The sequence below is a fragment of the Leucopleurus acutus genome (genome assembly GCF_964270905.1).
Source record: "Leucopleurus acutus genome assembly, chromosome: 11".
NCBI lineage: Eukaryota > Metazoa > Chordata > Mammalia > Artiodactyla > Delphinidae > Leucopleurus > Leucopleurus acutus.
In genome coordinates this window covers 88,447,951-88,470,938 of record NC_139152.1, presented here as the reverse complement: position 1 = coordinate 88,470,938, position 22,988 = coordinate 88,447,951, and the positions used below count along the sequence as shown (strand labels likewise).

Below are 22,988 nucleotides of genomic sequence, written 5' to 3'. Positions count from 1 at the left end.
AGAATGAAAGTTTCCCATTTACATCAATATGAATGGACTTGGAGGGCATTATGTTAGTGAAATAAGTCAGACAGAGAAAGGCAAACACAAATATTTGATATCACTTATATGTGGAATCTACAAAATAGAACAAACTAGTGAGTGTATCAAAAAAGAAGCAGACTCACAGATACAGAAAACAAACTAGTGGTTACCAGTGGGGAGAGGGAAGTGAGGAGGGGCAAGATAAGGGTAGAGAATTAAAATAAGTTAAAAGGTTAAATTGTACAGCAAGTACTATATATAAAATAAATAAGCTACAATGTATCAAATAATCTACAAGGATATATTGTACAGCACAGAAAATATTTTATAATAACTATAAATGGAGTATAGCCTTTAAAAATTGTGAATCACTATATTATACACCTGTAACTTATGTAATATTGTACATCAACTATACTTCAATTAAAAAAAAAGACTACATTCCTTGGGGAGGTTGTAACTACAGTTAGGTTCAGTATTAGGTCTTGGTTTGCTGACATGGGGCTTAGCACAAGTGACTCCATTTTGGGCCTGTTGTCTCCTTTTTAAGAAGGCTGGATTATCCACTTCTGAGACCTAGCTGTCTATGTGGTACAAATAACTAGACATGGAATCCAAAGACCTGAGCTCATGTCCTGGTTTTGCCCCATACCAGCTCTGTTAACATACCTCTCTGAGCCACAGAGCCCCTGTCTGTGAACCAAGGGTGGTAGTGGAAACACCACACAGTGTTGCTGAGAGCAGCAAATGAGATCATGTGTAGGATGTGACTCTGGCAGACAATAGATGGCCCATGACAATGTTTGATGAAACCAATTCTGAACCAGGAAGTGGAGTCCCAGGATATAATATCTGGGCTGCAAGGATAGCTAGACAGTTTTCTAAGACATTCAGACTCAAAGCTAGAAATGAATTGGTGTCAAGGGATGCTGAGAAAGCCTCCCTAGATGAGATACACAAAGAAGAGGCATATGGGTTCATGGAGCTGAGTACACTGCGCTTCCCTTGATGGGTAGATGGTATCACTTAGGGTCTGCCTATCTTGAGCCCAGCTTGACTGCTAACTAGTTAAGTGACCTAATCTTTTGGCCTCCATTTCCCATCTGTAAGTTAGGAATAATAACACTGGCTATGCCTTCAGGTTGTTGTGAGGACTTGAATGAGGTTAATTGTATTGATACAAAGCCCTTAGTGTCATAGAGTAAGTACTTATTTCATCTAGTTCTTATTATTCCTGAAACCTCAGAGGTGAGAAAAAGAGGCTGGTTGATGATGGCCTCCCTTCCCTCCCTTTCTTTCATCCTGTCTGGCTGGCAAATACATGGAAGAGAGCAATTATTTAGCACTGGTTTCTTCAGAATTGACTGTAAATCATTTTTTTAGTGTGGTATAGTAACATAAAACATAATTTGGAGGTCATACAGAGAGGCATGAAATTCTTGCTCTGCTAATTCCAGCTTTGTGACTTTGGACAAGTTACTTGTCTTTCTGAGCCTCAATTTTTAAAAGGCATAGGAATCCTTCCTTGTTGATGTGAGTATTGAATGAGATAATGTATGTAATGTTTACATCTGTTCTCTCCTGAGAATCCGTCTACCTTGTGTTTTGCACTGGAGAAAGCAAGAGTGTACAATATAATAGGATATCAGTATAGGAGGATGATGAAAAAGAAGTTTGGACTCCTTTCAGAAAATATAAAAGAGGATCTCTAGGATTTAACTCTGGAAAATTTTCCAGGGGAGAGAAGCTACTGCTAAGTACTTACAACATTGTCCTGAGTTTTACCTTCACCGTTCTCACAATTTGGGTCCTACTGTTACCACTTTGCTTGATCATGATGATGATGATGAAAGCAAGCTGAGATATCCCAATTTATAACAAGAAATACGTATTTGGTCTTCATCCAGTTCCTGGCCCAGGGCTCCTAAAACCCTTGGAATTGCCTAAGGGATGAGAGCCAAAATGGTGTCTTTTTTTACGTTAATGAGGTGACTTTTGGAAAACACCTAAGGATGGGGGCTGGTTGCTGGAGGAGTCAACCAGGTGATTAGAGGGTTGGAATTTAGTCTCACTCCCTGACCTCTGGGTAGGGAGTCAGGTTGAATCAATCACGGATAGCCAATGATGTAATCAATCACGCCTGTGTCATAAAAACCCGAAATGACAGGGTTGAGAGCTTCTAGGTTGGTGAATATATGGAGGTTCGGGGAGAGTGCTGTGTTCCGAGAGCATAAGTTCAGGGCCCTTTCTCCATATCCGGCCCTGTGCATCTCTTCCATCTGGCTGTTTCTGAGTTATATATCCTTTTCTAAGAAACTGGTGATCTGGTAAGTAAAATATTTCTCTGAGCTGTATGAGCCTCTCTAGCAAATTAATCTAAACCCAAGGAGGGGGTCGTGGGAACCTCTAATCTATAGCCGGTTGGTCAGAAGCACAGGTGACAACCTGGACTTGCAATTGGTCTCTGAAGGTGGAGGAAGACAATCTTGTAGGACTGAGCCCTTAACCTATAGGGTCTCCTGATAGATGGTGTCAGACTTGAGTTGAATTGTAGGGCACCTAGCTGGTGTCAGAGAATTGCTTATTTTGGGGGAACCCCCCCACAACCTGGTGTCAAAAGTTGTTGAGTGTAGTGGTGGTATGAGAGGAAAGGGGGAACCCAGGAGGAGGGCTGGGGTTTTCCTACTCACTAGCATTTTTGGTGCAAGCTGGGAAAAAACTCCCTTCCCTTGGTTCCCCCCAAATACAGCCAAGACTGGCGAGAATGTAAGGTTTTAGGGTTTTTTAAATTAAAAATAAGGGTAAACAAAGTGGAAACACACAAAGGAAGTGCAAGAAGCCTGATGCTCTATGATTTCAGTTTTCTGACCCTTCCATTGTTGGCTTGCTCCCTGCTATATTTCACACAATATTTGTAATATTTATACTCTGGGTTCCATACCAATATGTCATCAATTTTTCTAAGTAACCTAAGTATACTTTAAAACAAAGTGTCCAGCTACCAAGCCTACTGCTATCAGTTAATTTCTATTTTACTTAGCTATATTGTTCAGCTCTAGACTTACTTATTTTGGGTTATTGTTTACTTAATCTGCTCTATCCTAATAATGGAGTTGATGTCTACAATTATAATTAATTATAGTTTTGTAGAAGTTTTCCTTGGCTCTCTGCTTTTCTGTTTGCTTTGGTCTCTGTTTTTCTTTTTAAATTGAAGTATAATTGATGTAAAATACTGTGTTAGTTTCAGGTGTACAGCAGAGTGATTCAGTACTTTTGCAGATTATATTGTTATAGGTTGTTATAAGATAATGCATATAATTTCCTATGCTATACAGTATGTCCTTACTGCTTATCTATTTTATATATAGTAGTTTGTATGTGTTAATCCCGTACCCCTAATTTGTCCCTCCCTACTTTTCTGTTTCCTTTGGTAAACACAAGTTTGTTTTTTCTGAGTCTGATTCTGTTTTGCATATACATTCATTTGTATTATTTTTTTTGATTCCATGTGTAAGTGATACCATGTAGTATTTGTCTTTCTCTGTCTGACTTATTCACTAAGCATAATATTCTTTAGGTCTATCCATGTTGCTGCAAATGGCAGTATTACATCCTTTCTTATGGCTGAGTAATATTCCATTGTGTGTGTGTATGTATACCACATTTTGATTAATCCAGTTGTCTGTTGATGGGCAGTTCCCATGTCTTGGTTATTTTAATTAGTGCTGCTAGGAACATTGGGGTACATGTATCTTTTCAAATTAATGTTTTCTTTTTTTCCAATAACTATCCAGGAGTGGAATTGCTGGCTTATGTAGTAGTTCTATTTTTATTTTTTTAAGGAACCTGCCTACTGTTTTCCATAGTGACTGAACCAATTTACATTTCTGCCAACAGTGTAGGAGGGTTCCCTTTTCTCCACATCCTCACCAACATTTGTTATTTGTAGACTTTTTGATGATAGCCATTCTGACAGGTGTGAGGTGATAACTCATTGTGGTTTTGATTTACATTTCTCTAATAATTAGTGATGGTTGATCATCTTTTCATGTACCTGTTGGCCATTTGTATGTCTTCTTTGGAAAAATGTATATACAAGTCTTCTGTGCATTTTTAATTGGATTGTTCCTTTTTTTTGATATTGAGTTGTATGAGCTGTTTGTATATTTTAGATATTAACCTCTTGTTGGTTGCATCATTTGCAAATATTTTCTCCCATTCTCTAGATTGTCTTTTCATTTTGTTGAAGATTTCCTTTGCTATGCAAAAGCTTTTAAGTTTAATTAGGCCCCATTTGTTTATTTTTGCTTTTATTTCTTTTGCCTTAGGGGACTGATCCAAGAAAATATTGCTATGGTTTATTTCAAAGAGTTTTCCACCTATATTCTCTTCCAGGAGTTTTATGATTTCAGGTCTTACATTTAGGTCTTTAAACCATTTTGATTTTATTTCTGTATATGTGTGAGGGAATATTCTAATCTCATTGTTCTATATGTCCAGTTTTCCCAGCACCACTTGTTGGAGAGACTGTCTTTTCTCCATTGTAATTCTTGCCTCCTTTGTCGTAGATTAATTGACTGTATGTATGTGGGTTTCTTTCTGATAAAAACTCTCATCAAAATGAGTATAGAGGAAACATATCTCAACACAATAAAAGCCATTTTATTAAACAGCCACGTAATACAAATCCACAGCCAACATAATACTCAACAGTGAAAAGCTGAAAGCCTTCCCACTAAATTCAGGAACAAGACAGTGATGTCCACTCTCATCACTTCTATTCAACCTAGTATTGGAAGGTTACAGCAATCAGACAAGAAAAAGAAATAAAAGTATCCAAATTGGATGCAAAGAGGGAAAACTGTCACTATTTGCAAATGACGATGATACTCTATATAATGAGCCCTAAAGTCACCTCCCCAAAACTGTTAAACTAATAACAAATTCAGCAAGGTTTCAGGATTCAAGATTAATATACAGAAATGTGTTGGCTTTATATATGCTAATAATGAATGATCAAAAAGAGAAAGTAAAAAAAAATCCCATTTAAAATTGCATCAAAAAAATAACTAGGAATAAACTGAACCAAGGAGATTAAAGACATAGATGCTGAAAACTATAAAACATTGATGAAGGAAATTGAAGATGATTCAAAGAAATGGAAAGATATCCATGCTCTTGGATTGGAAGAATTAATATTACTAAAATGGTCATATTACCCAAAACAATCTACAGATTTAATGCAAACCCTGTCTGTCAAAATAACCACATCATTTTTCACAGAACTAGAACAAATAATCCTAAAATTTATATGGAATCACAGAAGACCTCAAACTGCCAAAGCAATCCTGAGGAAAAAAGAACAAAACTGGAGGTATACCCTTCGCAGACTTCAGGCTATACTACAAAGCTGCCATAATCAAAACTGTGATATTGGTACAAAAACAGACACATAGGTTAATGGAACAGAATAGAGAGCCCAGGTCTCTTTTTTTCATATGAGAGGGTTTCCTCAAACATATATTGACCACTGACTGTGCCTTCATATTTAAGAATGAGACACTGAAAACCTCATTGCAGACTCTGTGTGGGCTTACTGTGTTTACCCTCCAAGGCCTTTGTGATCTGGCCTCACCGTATCTCTCTGACCTCATCTCCTACTGCTCTCCACATTTCTTCCTCCAGCTAAACTACACATTGTAGTTCCCAAGGTGAACTAATATCAAGATTGTTATCACTTTGGGTCCTTTGTACTTACTTGCTATTCCCTCTCTCTAGAAAGAATAACTCCTAGATGTTCACTCAGCTTATTTCTTCACTTCTTTCAGGTCTCTGCTCAAGTAACACTTTGTCAGAGAGGCCTTCCCCAATGACCTTCTATAAAACTTCTACCTGGGCCTAACTCTGCTTTAGTTTCCATTGGTATTATTGCCACCTGACATGGCATCAGGGATCATATGCTTTGTTAGGTTCACCAGTATACTGTATTTATTTATTGTCTATCTTTATCCAGAAGAATTAAAGCTCCATAAGGTCAGGATCTTTATTTTGTTCACTAATTTGTCTGTTGTACCTGAAGCAGGGCTGGGACACTAGCATGTATTCAGTGCATATCTCTTGAATGAATGAATGAATGAACGGTGGCCTCACTGAGCATGAATAGGCCGGTATCTGGCCATTGTGTTGGAAGATATCTAACTTTCATTCTCTTCAGATCCTTCTTCTGGGCCATTTTCCCTGCCAGAAGGGTCCTAGCTGCTAGTGTTCTTGGGATTGACTGGGGGAAGCAGATCTTTCACCTCATCCTTCTGTTTTCAGCAAGATATCCCAGTCATCTTCAGTGCTTGAGTCCTCATGTGCAGAGACCTTTGAAATAACTTCTTCGGAGGGAAATTCCTGGTTTATTCTGGTGAGGTAGAATAGGAATCACCTGGTTGTGTAGGGGCAGGTGACGGAGGGGAACCCGGTTGCCTGTTTTAAACCCCACCCACACCCTTATTCTTAGATGTACTAGGTATCTGATTCCTAAGCCATTATGGGGTTCTGTAGGGTATTTCACTGTGATGTGCTGGTAAATGTTTAATTGGCTCTCTGGTGGAAAAAGTCCTGATTGGTAGTGTTTGTTCATTCCCATGATGTAAATATTCCCACCATAGCTGAATTCAAGCTACCATCACAACCTCACTGAATACAGAGTTGGGAAGGGTTGAGCAGCAGCACACCATTCTTCTTACCTTACAGACACGAGATGTTAATAACTTCAAGAGCATAGATAATACTAAAATGTAGTAAAATAATTAGGAATGAGGAGTTTTTTTTGTTTTTGTTTTGTTTTTTTGGCTGTATCGGGCCTTAGTTGCAGCACGCAGGATCTTCTTGAGGCATTTGGGATCTTTCATTGCAGCTCGTGGGCTTCTCTCTAGTTGTGGCCTGCAGGTTTTCCCTCTCTAGTTGTGGCGTGCAGGCTCCAGGGCGCGTGGGCTCTGTAGTTTGTGGCACACGGGCTCTCTCATTGTGTGCAGGCTTAGTTGCCTTGCGGCATGTGGGATCTTAGTTCCCCGACCAGGGATTGAACCTGCGTCCCCTGCATTGGAAGGTGGATTCTTTACCACTGGACCACCAGGGAAGTCCCAGGAAGTGAGGAATTTTGAGCATTTATTACTTTTGTTTTAAATATAACTTATTAATTTAAATTTATATAATTTAATGTTTAATAATGATTAATTTTAACCAGCTTGTAAAATTCTTAAAAATTTAACAGTATGCTCTTGAGAGCTGGTATAAGCCGGTTCCAGCACATGTCATCTTGCTTTTGGCTTCCCTTGCCTCTTGTAGGCTTAATTTTTCGATACCTTGTGTCTTCTTTCTCCATTATCTCTTGCTCATCTAATTTCCAGTTTCCAAATTTTGTTGATAGCTCTCTTTTCTGCTGTCATCTTCTTTCTCATTTGCATTGTCTCATTGGGCTTAAGCTTTACTCCAAAACATCCATTTAATGCCATTTTAATAGGTTTTCAGGAGGTGGTCAAGGTAAATGCATGTGATCAGACTGCTTTGTTTAACCAGAAGTGTCTCCAATTAGAATTACTTTTAATTTCTTCTTGCATGTACGTGCTTGAAAATGTACATTGTGACTACATTCTTTGGCCTATATAGATTCTCTTCTTTTTTTTTCATTTTTACTATTGAATAGTTGGTGACTTTGTATGGCTCACATAAAATTTTAGTATAAAATTAACTTCATTTATTTCTATTGCTTAATGTACTTTTGGTATGAAAATTGATTCATTTAATACCACAATAATAACTTATAACCACAAATAAGTCACAGACATTAAAACATAGTAAAAGTTTTAGTTTCAAGAGTGTTTGTTTTGGGTAAAATAAGGTAGTAGTGTTTTACATCTATCAACATGTATTTTTCTTTACTGAGTTAGTTCATGACTTTATTCCTGGTGAGCTTATCATCTGTCTTGAGGTAGAGGGGTGGAGGAGGAGGGAATTATTACAGCAGGAAAGAAAAATAGCAAGAAAAATTGTTTAGTTTGTTTAACTTTGAAGACAAAATATAGGCTTGAAAGTCATAATTCATTGTGGGGAAAAAAAGGATTTTATAAATTCCTTTATCTTACCCCTGTAATACAACAAGACTCAGGTTTTGGTTGTAACTGAGACCCCATGATGTCTCCATCTTTGCACAACTTGGTGGTTCATCTCCTTCCCTCATGAGAGAGATCCCAGTATTCTTTCATGACCAAGATAGTTCAATTTGACTTTCTGAAACTAGTTGCCAATAGTTCTAAGTCTTTTCAATTTTGAGGGTTTTTTTTAAACCTGAACTTTGTGGATCTCGTTTCCACACATGATAGCTGTTTATCATTAATATATTTTGACTGAGAAAATACAGATGGTCAAAGGGATATTATGAATTGAGGAATGCTTATGAATGAACTTTTATCACATCAACATGTGATACAGTATTTGTAAAATAGATGTACTTGATATCCAAGACATTTTTTCATTCATTATGTAAATGATGCTTGGTGGCCCTACAAATTTGCAGATTCCTTGAAATAATTCTTAGCTTCACCCTCCTGCTCCCAAACCCAAAGTTGCTTAGTTCACGGTTTGGCCGAGCCAGTATTTCAGATTATCTTTTTCCCAAAGTCATTCCCATCTGAGTTTTTAAATGAGCTCTTTCTTGCCTTTCCACAATGTCAAATTGTGTTTATTCCAGCTTCTAAGCATTTCTTGACTCCCTCCCCTCTTTTTTTACACCTCCTGCCACTACTCCAGTCCAGGCCCTGCTTACCCCTCATGTACTGATGCAGCAGCCTTGTCTGGTCTCTTTTCTTACTGTCTGTCCCTTCTCCACTCCATTCTCCATACTGCAGCCAGAGTGATCTTTCTGGTTGTGTCCTTTGCTCGCCTGAAATTCTGCTACTCATGTGTCCTATCATGAGACATGTTTGTGTTCTGTAAACACATCAAATGCACGAGCTTTTGTTGGAGCCAGTTCTTTTGGTGGGAACAGTCTTTCTCCTGTACATGGCGAACTCAAGCTCAGCTCAGATGTCCCTTACGAAGCTTTGTTACTCAACCCCCATATTCCTCCTGGCATCCTGTAGCACTTTGTACAGGCTTTGGTTATGGACTTCTCACACTGCGGGCACTTTGGGGATAGGGACTTTCAAGTTGTGTTTGTATCCCCAATCACCTTGAACAGTGCCTGGTACATGGTAAATGCCCAGTGAATGTTTACTGAACACACTGATGTGGATTGGTATGCTTGTGAGCATGGGCCTTTCTTTGAGACTAGCAGGAGTATGGGATTCTATGTAGTGGGGAGATATGGAAATGGAGTGAGGAAAAATGTGTTAGTTATTTCCCAATTCTGTTTTTCCCATTTCAATCTCTTCTGAAATTTTTTCTCTCAAATAAGACTTTATTGAATTTTTCTGATCGCAAAAGCAACACATAGCATAGTATTTACAAAGACATCATACAGGTTTGAATTCAAATTTTGCTACTTATTGGCTGTGTGCCTTGCACATAGTACCTAACATCTTTATGCCTTAGTTTTCTCATCTGAAAAGTGGGAGTTATTCTAATAGTACTTACCTCATAAGATTGTCATGAAGATGCAGTTGGAAAGTGCACGCAAAGTGCTTAGCACAGTGTCTGGCACAGTAATTGCTCAGTAAGTATACACAGCTGTAATTGTTATGTTCAATGCAGAAAAGGTACAGGTCCGTGAGACCTGGATACAGCTGGAGCCCTAGGGCCCAGGATCTTCCCTGTGTTACATTAAAAGAAAACACAAATCTGACTGTAGAAGCCTTGCAGAATAATTTTGACCTTTTAAGATAGCCTTTCTCAACCAGGGTTCACCTGAACCACAAAACTCTGCACTGGAGTGACTATTTTTTCTCTCCATCGAGGATGCTATGTAGCTAACACTATTCTAGATGCACAGGAAAGTTAATTCATTATGTACAATGCATGATGTAGGAACTGAGGCTCAACCTCCCCACCCTTCTTTAAGAAAGGCTGCTCTGATGCTTCTTGAAGACTTGGTGCAGGGACTCGGCAGAGTGCATCAGAGTCACATCCTCCTAAGTCCTCTCTAGAAACCTCTCCCTTTCCTTGAATCTTCTCACTTATGGCAGTTGTTAGAAATCTCTCCCTCCTTCCTCCCTCACCCATATGATTTGTTCCTAGAACACCATTCATTTGTTCCTTCTCCATATTGTGCTCGCCACATACCCAGTAGTTTCTGACAGGTGTCCCCTTAACGTCTTTTGAAAGACTAACATGTCTCTCCCCATCCCTGTGTACCCTCTTTCACCTCTGGAATTGCAGTGAAGAATACCTCCAAGAAAATTAATGCCAGTAACTGGATTACAGAGTAGTAAACATGACTGACATCTCTTTTCTTCACATGCACTTTTTAAAGTCATCTAGATCCCTTGCTATTGTCAAACGCCTCTCCTTAACAAAAATTATAGAATTATCTAGTCACTTAATCTAGCTGTGTCATATTTGTGCTGCCGAAGCTCCTGCTAGACTGTGTATGGCAGAGCAAGTCTGCTCTTCCTGGTGCCATTCCATTTCCTGCTGCTCTTCAGTGCTGACAAGGCTCATGCTGCCTCCCAGGAAGGCAGCGGGCACCTTTTTTGTGGGGAGGAGGGATAGGTCATGATGTCTCCTCTGTTAGCAAGGAAGAAGAATACTGGGTAAGCAATTACTAGTGTTTACCACAATTCATATAATGGAATATCATATAGCCATTAATTTTTGAATAATATTTATTGACATGGGAAAATGCTTACAATATGTTAAAGAAGAAAGCAGGGTACAAATCTGTAAATACAGCATGATCCCAATCTTGTAGTAAAATAAATTATATATGCATAGAAAAAACACAGGACGGAAATACACCAAAACATTAACAGAGATTATCTCAGGTGGTGGGTTTTGGGGTGAATTATTAACTTTATTATTTCCTGTATTCTCCAAACTTTCCACAATGAACATATATTACTTTTATAATGGGGGGGAGGGGAAGGGAGGTCAATATAAGAGACACCTAGTACTGGGAGGCGGCAAGACTGATGGTAGTAAGGGGATGTTGAGTACTTGTACTGCCTCTGCCTATGTCTTCATTTATAAAGGAGGGACAATAACACCCATCCTGTGCACTTGCTAGGACCACCCGGTGTGTGAAGGGGCCTCAAGTGTCTGTTGACTGTTACTCTAAAGCAGCAGCTCAAGTGCCTTATTTTAGAAGCTGCTCCTCCATACCCTGTTTTAAAGGTTGGGAGGGATGTGGACACAGGGGCTTGGAGAGTGCAGTTGGCCAGTATATTCTCACCATCCCCACTGCAGGCCACCGAGCCAGGTAGATGTCGAGGGTCAGGGTGGTTGGGGCACGGGGGCTGGGGGAGAGCCTGCAGCCCTCATCTCTGACCTAAAGGATTCCAGGTCCTTCCTTATTTGAAATCCAGTACTAACTGAGCAAGTTTCCTACTCACACTTCAACTTCATTCAGGTCACCTCCCTGTTTAATAAGTTCTTTAAACCAGTTCTGCTGAAATAGTTATTGCTTAAAATGGCCTGAGAATTACCACTCTCCCAGCATTCCAGAGTCATAAGGGCGCACAACATGGACCCAGGTGGGCAGCGTGAAGGGTAAGGAGAGGTGCTGGGGGTCAGGCCGGCCAGAGTTGGATTTTTACTTGCTCTGTGATGTTAGGTAACTTACTTTGCTTTCCAGAGATGATCTCTTAATATGAGATGTGATGACTTTACACAAGATAAGATACATAAAAAGCCCAGCACAGAGCAAGCAATCAACAGATGTTAGTTCTCTTTTCCGTGTGCAAGATGAGGTCACTTTCATCTTCTCCCTCTGCAAATTCTCTCTTCAAAACAAAGCTTAGTGCCCAGTATGGGGAAACTCAAAATGAAACAGAACTCATTGAAAGCAGAAGAGCACAGCTACTTAAACAGGACTGTTCAAACACTCTGCATAAAGCTGGCAAGATGGTATTTCATTAAACATGTCTTCATTTAGGTAAGCCGACACTCATGCCAAAGCTATTTAATTGCAGAAATTATAAAAATACTTTAAAAATGCATTTGTAGAATGAAGTAACAAAAATACTTAAATTCTTTTTTCTAAACTTTTTTTCATTTAATCTAAAATTATGAATTACCAAGTTTCATTTTATTTACTGTTAAAACATGGGTCACACATAACTTATACTCCCCAACTATTTTGGATAAAAAATCCTAAAATGTATTCTTCCTAGTCTTTTTATAGAGTATTCTTATTTTTTAAAAGAAACACAAGGTCATCGTTATGAGAATAGTTTATAGGCCATACTGTTGTACAGATACTTTCTGGGTCAACTAGAATGTCCTTTAGGAAACAGATGGTCCCAGACTTATGACGCCTTGAGTAGTTTTCATTCTCCCCACGTTCCTATCCGGTTTTCAGTTGGCTTTTTGCTGCTTTCAGTAGGTCTGCTTTCCATCTAACAGCCTCCTCCTTCGCCATTTTTTTGTGGGCTTGGAAGTCAGATAACTAAACATGTTAGAAGTATATGCAAATTTTAGTAAAGAGGCACAAGGTGAGATTCTTGAGGATCTCTCCTATAAATAAATTGTAAGAAACTTTGCCATCTCTTTTGGCAGCTCTAAGGCTTTTTAAAACTGAATTCCTGATTTGTACTTTTGCCAGAGAAGTGACTTCTGGATAAATGACATTTTCACTAATACTTCATGTACTTTATCCTTAGAAAGGCTATTTATTATAAGTGAGATAACAGATGTAAAAGCACTTTAAAAAAGCATAAACTGTGAAATAGGATTGTTTACCCCACGTATCCATAAAGAAACACACACAGATAGCTAAATTGAATCAACCCCAATGTTTTATTTAATTTAAAGTTTTAAAAGGCAGTGGTTAAGCACATTATGTGTGTATATATATATATATGTATATACATACATATATATATATATAAAAGGAAACCAACCCCTTTTCAACTTTAGCCATTGATTAACTAGGCCCACTGTCTATTTGCATGATTCATTTTCTACTTCGTCATATGACCAATTCTAAAAGTAAAAATAAACAGGCTTAATCAGTTTAACAGTAACTATTTGTGTTTCTTTTTTAAATAAATAAAGTTACCATTAAACTGATCACATATGGTAGAAAGGTAGGACACACACACAAGCACACACAGACCCCAATTTAAAACATGTGACATGTGAGTGACCTATATGTACAAATGGGTGCTGCTGACTCCCCCACCCTCAGCAGAGGGCTCAAAAGGCCCCCCCGTACCCAGGGGGTCCCCATTCCCTCTACCAGGTTGGAGGCACCCCTATGTTAGACCTCAGAATGCATGTTCCCCATGCAGTGATACAGATGGGGGTTCAGTTCTATGGTACTAGTGTTCAGGTTATTAGGGAATAAATAGGCATTTGTAGCTGCCTCAGAACTAAACCATCATTTATAACTTTATAGGGAGAAATGTATTCTGAAGTTCTAGATAACTGACATACAAACTTTTTGAATGTAATCAGTTTGCAAGTCTGGGGCTGTTGTGTGTGTGTGCGTGTGTGTGCATTTCTATAGATTTATACAAAACTGAAATGAAGAGTGGGGCTATGTTTATGGAGCAGCTGCTGCTTGGCTTCCATTCACTCAGTCCTGATCTAACAAGTCACTTGCCTCAGCCCCTTTTTAGCAGCTCGTTCTGCTTCTCACATGCCTCTGTCTCTGGAGAGATTCAGAAAGGGCAGCTCACACAAGTGAGAGGAAGGACACGGCTAAATCTTCTTTAGAATCTTGGCAAACAGAACTGCCAGATTCAACCAGGGCTGCTTTATAGAGTGAAGTCCTTCAGTTCCATCTTGACAAAATGGAATTTTTTTTTTTTTTCTGTTCCTAGTCTCTGCAACTCCGTCTAACTGCAGCTCTGTATGAATGCCTCAATATCGCAAAACACAGGATCACTTCTTAAATATGCTGGATTCTCAATGAGTAAACCAGTTAATGTGTTTCTAGCCAAAGCAAGGGCATAAATGTTTTAGAGAAAAGATTCCCCTGGAGCTACAGAGAAAAGATGCTGATAAAAGCAATACTGAGAGTTGAGCAGGTGATGCTTTTAGTCTGTGTCAGAGCTGGTCTCCTCGATGACAGAGTACTGGTTGAGTGCTTCCTCCAAAGGCGTTATTGTCCCATCAGGTTTTAGTCCCATTGGTTTAAGCAACTCCTCTCTGGAAAAAAGAGAGAAAAGAAAGAAAAAAAAAGTATTCACCAGCATCACACACACCCCCTCCCCCCACCCAAATCCACTTCCTTTAAAAAAAAGAAAAGTCTTTAAAAACCAAAGTATTTTTCCTCAAGCTCTCTCTGTGTGTTTGTAACAGGAAAGATGAAAGAGGTATGGAAAGAAAAAGAGGGAGATAAAAGACTTCATTCACACAGGCCAAACCTACTAAGCCAATTAAAAGTATGAAAAGTCAAGGTCTAAATGGGCTCAGGACAAGGAGCAGGTCTCTTCTGTTTTTAATAATTTTTTTCCTTTTGTGGATTTGTTTTAGTGAAGTTGAAGCTGCCAAAATTTCACCTGTCCCAGTGGACCAGGCATATAATTAATGGCTAATTTGATATGTATGGATTTCGTTTAATGGAATAAATCATCATTTGATTTTTGCCTCTCCAATCTCTAGTGATACGTAAGTACTTATTGATTTCAAATCATTTGGCCTTCCCCAACTTCTCCCTCCCTTTTCTTTCCTCTCTCTCTCCTTATTCTTCTTCTTTTTTAAAAAACACCATTGCTTTTGTTTGTGGCAGTTTAATTATGGGATTGACAGCCATTTTAATCTCTTCAAAGCTCCCCAACTGCCTCTTTTCAGCTAATCCAATTATATCTACTCCACAAGTTACAGCCTCATCTAAAGATGATTAATTATTGATTAAGCCAATCAAAAAGCATTAAGAAAGATTTATTTAATCTTTTCATAGGCTCTTATTTATTGTATAGAGATTATGTCAAATGTACATGTTGAGATGCTAACTCTAGTCCTCCTCCCACCCCAATAAGTCAGCAGTGTACTTTAAAAGGAGCCTTGAAGAGGCACATGAACTGCTTAAAACTTACTTCTCACAGAAACGGGCATCACCCCCTAAAAACATGTCTACAACAAGAACCAACATGGCAGCAGTTGTAATGCTGGTGGGAGTTGGAGTGAAGGAAAATGATAAAACCTCCTCTCCCTCTGCTTCCTTGCTGTTGTCCCTTAGGCCAGAAGGGCTCCCCTCGGAAGGGCCGGCCACATAGCAGTGTGACGGTGTTATAGCTGCAGAGAAACTTCCTGGGGAAGGGGAGGAACAGCTCAGTGGTCACTGGATAAGTCAACAGGAACCTAATCAAGCAGCTCTGGCTGGTACCAGAAGACTATTGCTGGGAGTCTGAAAACTCTCTTTGAGTAATGTGGATGGTTGACTGGTTGAGGCTGCTAAATATTATAAAGTAGGAAATGTGTTTCCTGATCCAAGAAATGGGGTCAGAATCATAGAACTTAAAGTTGAAGGGGCCTTAGAGATCATTTAGTCCAACCCCCTTGTTTAATAAAGGAGACTGAGTGACTTACCCAAGGTCACATATCTAGTGGCAAAGTTGGACCTGGGACATAGGCCTCTGAATCCCAGTCCAGTGCTCTTTGCAGCACACACATCTGGATTAACTGCTATAACTGTACTGAAGGAACACACTCTGAGTTCAGCTGTTCAAGGACTATGTGCCAGGAACTGTGTCATATACTGGGAAGAAAAGGAAGACTAGGCACAGCTGCTGCCCTTGAGGAGTGAGTGAAACATATACATGAAAAATAACTTAGAACATAATGGGGTAAATGCTGTAACAGAATCATGAACAAAAGAAATAACAGCTCCTGAGATGAAGCATCAACCAAATTGCCTGGGGAAGGTGGGAACGGCACCTCCAACGAGGTGTCCTATGCCATGCGAAGATAGTACAGAACTTTTCAGGCAAAGGAGTCTGTGTGGAGGGCTCTGTATAGTCCCAACTACTTGTGATTTTTTCTGTAGACCTCTTTGGATTGTGTCAATTTCTTTCTCGGCTCCCATGAAGCTGGGACAGGGCCCAGTGTTTGGGGAGTGGCGAGGTTCAGTGAAGGAGCAGGAGGAGGCAAGGCTGCAAAAAGGGTAGTTGGGGGTCTAGTGGTCAGGTGTCTTGAATGCCAAAGCAAGGAGCTTGAGTCTTAGCCTGTAAGGAATGCCCTATCAGGTTTGCTTTACAGGGAAATATCTCTGGCAGCAGTGCAAAAGACACACTGGAATAGGGGAAACTGCGGCGGGGAGACGAGCCATGAGGATGTCACTGTAACAGTAATGGCATGAGAGGAGACAGAGAGCTGGATCATGGCTGTGGCTGTAGGAAGGAAAGGCCTTCCTTCCAGGGCAGAGCTGTGGTCCGCTGGAAGGGTGGAGGTAGGGGGTGAGGAGCAGAGCGTGGCTGTGGCCTCGCTCCGATGGCCACGTGGGTGGCGACCCGCTCGCTGCGGCAAGAGCACAGCAGGTGCAGCAGCTCGGGCGGGGGGCAGACACTGACATCTTTCAGGACAGCAAACAGCTCTGCATGACAACCAGGGAGAAATGCTTAGAGGAAGCAGAAAACAATCTGCTTCCACTGAAACTTCTCTTCAGCACGCATACGTACTATACATATCTATACTTTAGTAACAGTTTCCTAGTTCTGATGGTGCTGAAGGACTCTGTGATACTGGACACTGTTTACTAATAATCGATACCAAAGGAGAAGGGGATCACCTTCTGGGGTGAAACATTAAGGGATCAGAAAGTTCAAAGGTCTGAAGGGGCTGGTGGACTGAGGGTACAGTAAGGTGGGGGTGGGGTTGAAGGGTTTGGGTAGGTAGAAGTCTGATCAGCAGATGAAACTATAGGAATTCTACCAAGATAGTGAATTGCTGGGTGGATATGCCATCACTCCTAACACTCCAGCATTTCTTTGGTAACAGGATGATATTGGAGCTAGCTGCCAGCTTGCACAAAGTAGCTAGCACTTTCTCATCCAAACCCAGGAGGAATATTTTCAAATCAAGTCCATCGATTTCACCCCTACTCCCTAATCCAATTTTATAATAGAAATAATTAAGAACATTACAAAAATTTTATGGCCAGATTATGGGAATTCATCTATAGAATAAAGGGGCTCATATTTTAATTCTCATTTGTGAACTATTCTTCTCAAGGCTTTATGTTTTAGGTCTTCTGTATCACCCCTCTACTAACATAGAAGCTCCTCTGAGGGTATGAATTGTCTTTTCCACATGGCTCCATGCGATGCTTGGTCTTACTGACATTCCTGTAGGAGAGGTGTCAGTGGTAACTGGCCACATAATCATGCATTCGTGCAAATAAATTAAGGCAGCAATGTGATATAGTGGAAAGAACAAAAAGATCTAGAGTCAGGAAGTCTGGCTGAAGTCCTGGCTCTTCCACTTACCAGTTGTGTGATCTTGGGCAAGTCTCTGAGTCTCTGTATTCCCATCTGTGAAATGGGGATAATGATACTAGCACTACCTACTTCCTAGTGATGACTTAAGGGGTAATAGTACTAGCAGTGGTAGTAGTAATTGCAATAATAATAGTGCAGATGAAAGAGCTCTATGAACTGTAAAGGAGTCCTAAATATTAGTTATCATTACTGTGGTATAGTGAAAGGCATATATAGGTTTTGGAATCAGACAGACCTAAGTTCTAATCCTGGATCTACCACTCACTAGCAGTAAGACCTTGAACTCTCTGAACTTCAATTTCCTTATCTGTAGAATTGGGATAGGAATACCCAGTTCACTGAGTTGTCATGAGGGTGAAAGGTCATTCTACATAAAAAGTGCATAGTGCAATGGCCGAAATGTAGTTGGAACCCACAAGATGCATTTCCTGTCCCTTATGTGTTTATGGAAGGAAGGTTTCCACAAGATTGTTAGGGTACTCTTTGGGAATAAGTGGGAGAAGAATATGCAGAAGCAAATAAAAGACATGGTCCCTGTCCTCAAGAAGCTTTTAGTCAGTTCAGAAGGTAAAACACACACACATTAAACAATATTAAAGGAATTACAGAACAGCAGATCAACAAGCTTGAGATGATTAACAGGCAGAGCCCTGCTTTCCCTAGCTTGACAGTTCTGTACACCCTTACTGTATCTGAAATGTGTTTAAAGGTGATTTCTCATACTGTTTGGGAGTGGAAGGAGAGAGGATGACTTACAGATATGTTACTGTTTTTTGCTTATGGACTCCGGGCTTACTTTTCAAACCCCCATCTTAACGATTCTGATCTTCCTCTCTATCATATAACAGCCCACAAATACCAAAATGAAGTCTTTGATATAGAGACTTACTCCTAAAAGGTCTGATAAATGACTTGGTTATACTAAACTGTTTCATTTAATAAGATCTGTTGTATCTAGATCAGCAAGATGTGGACAGAGAATGGGAAGCGTTCATGAATACCACAGAACCGTTATTCCACCAGTCATATGGGCTATGTACACGTGGGAGGGACGCGGAGGAGATGGGGATGCTGATCACAGGCTCCCGGCAGGAGATGGACTCAGGGCCAGACTGTAATGGCAGTGATGGACATGGATTCATGGGGAGAAAGGCATCCCAGAAGCAGAAGATTAGTCAAGCAAAGGCACAGAAGCAAGAGTTAGTTGTGTGCAGGGATTGGCAAGCAGGCTGGCTTGGCAGAGGTAAAGGAAAAAGAAAGCTCAAAACAGATATGGGGTACAAAAGAGGATTTGGATGGAGACTTTGAAATCCTGGGCTGACAAGTCTGGATTATAGTACAGAGGTATTTTTGTCTTCTAATTCAAGGGTCCCATATTTAAGAATATTTATTAAAAAGTAATTCTCATTACAAACATTGAAGGCTATAAAACAATATTCCTTTGACATATTAAAAAGAAAATGTTCTATGCTTTATTCATTTTCATATCCCTATGTGTCTAGCACAGTGCCTTGCAGATAGTAGATCCTCAATAAGTGTTTATGAACTCAATTTTGCTGCAGTTGGTACTATCTTGCATTTTCACAGAAAGAAAAGGTATGGTGTTTTATGGGACTCCTAATAAACAAACCCTGACCAAGAGAAAAGCTGGATCTTTGGGTAGAAGGTTCACGTTCATCACCAAGATTTACAGTTAGGAAAAGTATTAGCATTCTACAGGAAATTCTGCATAATGCTTTCCAGGGATTTCTTGTTCTCTACTGGACTGTGAGCAACTTGAGGGCAGAGTCCATGTCTTACCTGGCTGTGATTTGCAGTATCTAGTATAGGATGGGCGCATAGTAGGTGCTCAGTAAATGTTTATTGAAAGAATATAATACATGGGTCATAGCATAAATGGACAATGGTAGAGAACCATTTGCCAGGAAACATCCTCATATTATTTTAACTGCAATTATTTCCCTGATGAGTCAGTGTCATCAGACATTCTGACAGTCCCGAAGTCAAAGCCTTCTTTGTACCATACAACCTGGAATTTCCAACCACTAATTAGTATAGACTCAGCTGCTTATATATGGGGCATCAGTGGGTCTAGATTCTAGTGTCCGATTTTCCACTGACTTGCTGGGTGTCCTTGGGCAAGTCATTTCCTTCTCTGGGCTTGAGTCTCCCCATCTATATAAAATGAAGGGGTTGGACAAGATGATCCCCAAGATTCTAATTCTAGGAGTCTAAATATTAGGCCGCTAAATAATTTTGATCTACTTAAAAAGCTGCTAGGTTTTTTAAGACACTAAAACTCAATACTGCTAAACTTTTGTTTCTAATCAAGATCTTCTAAATCTAAGAGTCAAACACAGCATCCTACCTAATTGTCACTGACATACACCAAGACCACAAGTCCTTCCTGCAAAACTACCAGCAAATGATTAGAATGATTCCGAAAGTAAATCAAAGCAATGGCAAATGTTACAAGGAAGGATCTAAATTCATTCATGGCCCTCAATAAACAGGCCATTTCATGAAGAGTTACTGGTCCTAAATTATGAAGGTCCCATCTAAAAAGGATGGCTAGGTGTCAGATATATGTAGATCATGGTTAAACGAAGATACTGTATATTGAAATGTGCATCAGGATTAAGATATTCACATAGCAATAACTCCTTCATACTTACCTTCAATGCTATACACAGGCCTTAACACAAGTTAAGACTGCCCTCGTTATCATCAAAAAGTACAGTGATGTCTACTGGATAAAGAGCCCATTCTAGGCACTGTGACAGTATCATGGCGGGCTTCTCATCTGATCAGGCATCTGGCCAGGGAAGAGATAAGCCTCCAAGAATGTTCAACTGGAACGAAACATCATTTAGAAATTTGATCTTACTAAACGATAAGGAACCATAATCTATAAGGGCTTGGCCAGGCACGAGGACACAGATAAAGCACGTCCAAGAAAGGAAACCTTATTTTGCCCCAGCCTAACCCTTAGGACTGCTAATGGAAACCAAAAAGTACTTTCTTAAAGATTTAGGGGTGGGAGATTATGGGATTTATACCATATTTAAAATTTTATAGTCTGTCTTTTTTTTCCCCAGATATAGTTCAACATTTTCCTGAGCCACCATTTCCCTGTAAGTATGGTCCTCTGGGATGCCTGGGCTTATGTAACCTCTCAGGACCTTAGAGAAGGTTCCACTTTTTAGGCTTCTGGTTCCTACATAACTCTTTCTCCCAGAAATGACAGTGCAATATTGGGGCTCAGATACTAACATACCCAATAGCACATTATAGAATAGGCCAGATGTGTATGTGTATAAAACACCTTACTTGACCTGGAAACAAGAGAATACTCTTGCCCACAGCACATGTTTTTGTGCAATACAAACAAAGCATTCAATTCAAGTGTACTTGTTGAAAAACAGGACATAATTAAGCAGTTGGTAAAATGCATTCTTGTTTCCCACTTGCAGATCTCCCAAGAGTCCCTTCGAATTTACCTATACGAGTTTCAGCTTCCCGCTTGCCACTTAGCTTGATAACGACTCAAAAATCATTCCCTTGTTTTCAAGGGCTCTTCTTTCTTGTCTGCTCTGTGTACTACAGGGCAGTATTGACACATGGAATTAATGACAGGGTCTGTAATGAAACAACAGTCATGCAAACACCAGTCTGCTCTTTTGATAAAACAGCATGTTAGAGACCTATTCACCTCCCTCTAATTGAGTACTGCATAATAGTTCCGATCCTTTTATGTAACATATTTTGTTCTATGATTAGAAAAGAAGAAAAAGGGGGAGCCTATGAAGCATTGCTTCCTTCAATCACCCCCTGATTAATTCTCTGATTTTAATGAGGGTGGCTGCTATTTAGGCAGGTCCTGTTACCTACTTGTTTTGTTGACTTCTGTACAATGTATAACAAAACCCATGATGGGATAATTGGGAACCATTTCTTTGGCACAGGGATTCCTGTTCTTAATGTAAGGTTGGCTTGGGAAAAAAAGAACCCTGGCATTTAAAATTAGCCATTTCATATTTAATTCCCTTTCACATTTGAAAGATAGGATGAAAATTAGTATATAAATAAAGCATTTTAATTAACAGAGCTTTTCCAAAAGTGCCTGCAGTAATGGAGCCTGTGAGAGCCCGGAGAAAGCAGCTCTGTAATCTTTGCTATAATTCCAAGTCTGAGAGTGCATCTTATTTCAAGATTTCAGCATCAATGCAACAGTCCATATCCACTGAAGTACAATGGATTTCCCAATAACTTGTGATATTCTTAAGTGTTTTTAACGCTTTTTTCCTCACAGAAATTAAAACAACCTTTGGCACTGGTTAACATGTTCAGTTATATACTATGGAAGAGTGTCCTTTGCTGGTCCTTCATCTTTCAGTTAATCTTTCATCTAATGGCTTCCTAGTGCTGACTGGTTGGTTTTACTGTTCTTTCACTAAGCCACTAACCCAGTAGGCAGGAGAGGTGTGGTGACTTTTCTATACCAAATTCGAGGTCTTCAAGCTGCATTTTTCAAAAGCATTTCTGAGATCCTTCCCTCAGCCTCACCATTATGCTTTGGGATTGGGTACAGTTGGGAAGGTAAAATACGTAACATAAAAATATCAATCCCAAGACAAATGGATATGGCATGTTATCTACACCATGTCCTTCCACTTTGGGAGTTGCCTAAACAGGCAACAGTCCTGTAAATAAGGAAGTCTTTCTAAAGTTAATTTTCTTGATATGATCACACTGAATGTAAGAATTTGTTAGAATACCTATTATCATTCTATTTTCAAAATAATTAAAAGACTTAATTAACATAGAATCATAGCAGTTTTACTGGTTTCCTTCATATGAAGTTGTTTCTGTTTATTTTCTGTTTTTGATATAAGCTACATAGGACCTGACTTGATATTTGAGAAAAGCTCAACTATGGAATGAAAAAGCAGGAATGAATGGCCTCCAAATCTTAATTTTTTTGTCAGGTAAATATGCTTACTCTTTGTCTTCGTGCTTTGCATCTATTTAAAATTTAGAGCGTATTATTAAAAATAATCAGACTGACAAATCTGAGAGCTATTTGTTGGTAATTTTTCAAAATAACATAAGATCTGGAATATGAAGACTAAGAACCAAATCCTGACTATGTCATTAACCAGATGCCTGATTTTGGTTCAGTCACTTCATCATTGGTCCCATTTACTCCTCAATAAAATATCTCTTGCCCTATCTAAAATTCACAGGGCTGTTTTAACAGTCAGTGGAAGTACTTTTTAAACTTTAAAGCACTATATAAATATTAGTCTTTCATTATTCTCATTTCTGTTAGAAGATCACATGCAAAGCTTCTAAAAATTTGCTATCCACCTCACATTA

At 39.5% G+C, this 22,988-nt stretch overlaps 1 protein-coding gene across 4 annotated transcripts in view; it reads right to left on the bottom strand.

The window, feature by feature from the left end:
• Positions 1–13,403: 13,403 nt before the first annotated feature.
• The window catches only part of RIC8B (RIC8 guanine nucleotide exchange factor B), a 118,002-nt gene continuing 108,417 nt past the window's right edge, over positions 13,404–22,988 (bottom strand). For 2 of the 4 annotated variants that reach the window (XM_082850842.1, XM_082850844.1), the window contains one exon: positions 13,404–14,319. In XM_082850842.1, the coding sequence (XP_082706968.1) occupies positions 14,208–14,319 (112 nt within the window). In that variant the 3' untranslated portion in view covers positions 13,404–14,207. Of the gene's footprint in view, positions 14,320–20,290; positions 20,462–20,747; positions 21,249–22,988 lie in introns of those variants that run through there. The other 2 variants (XR_014326619.1, XM_082850843.1) reach the window with 2 other exon arrangements.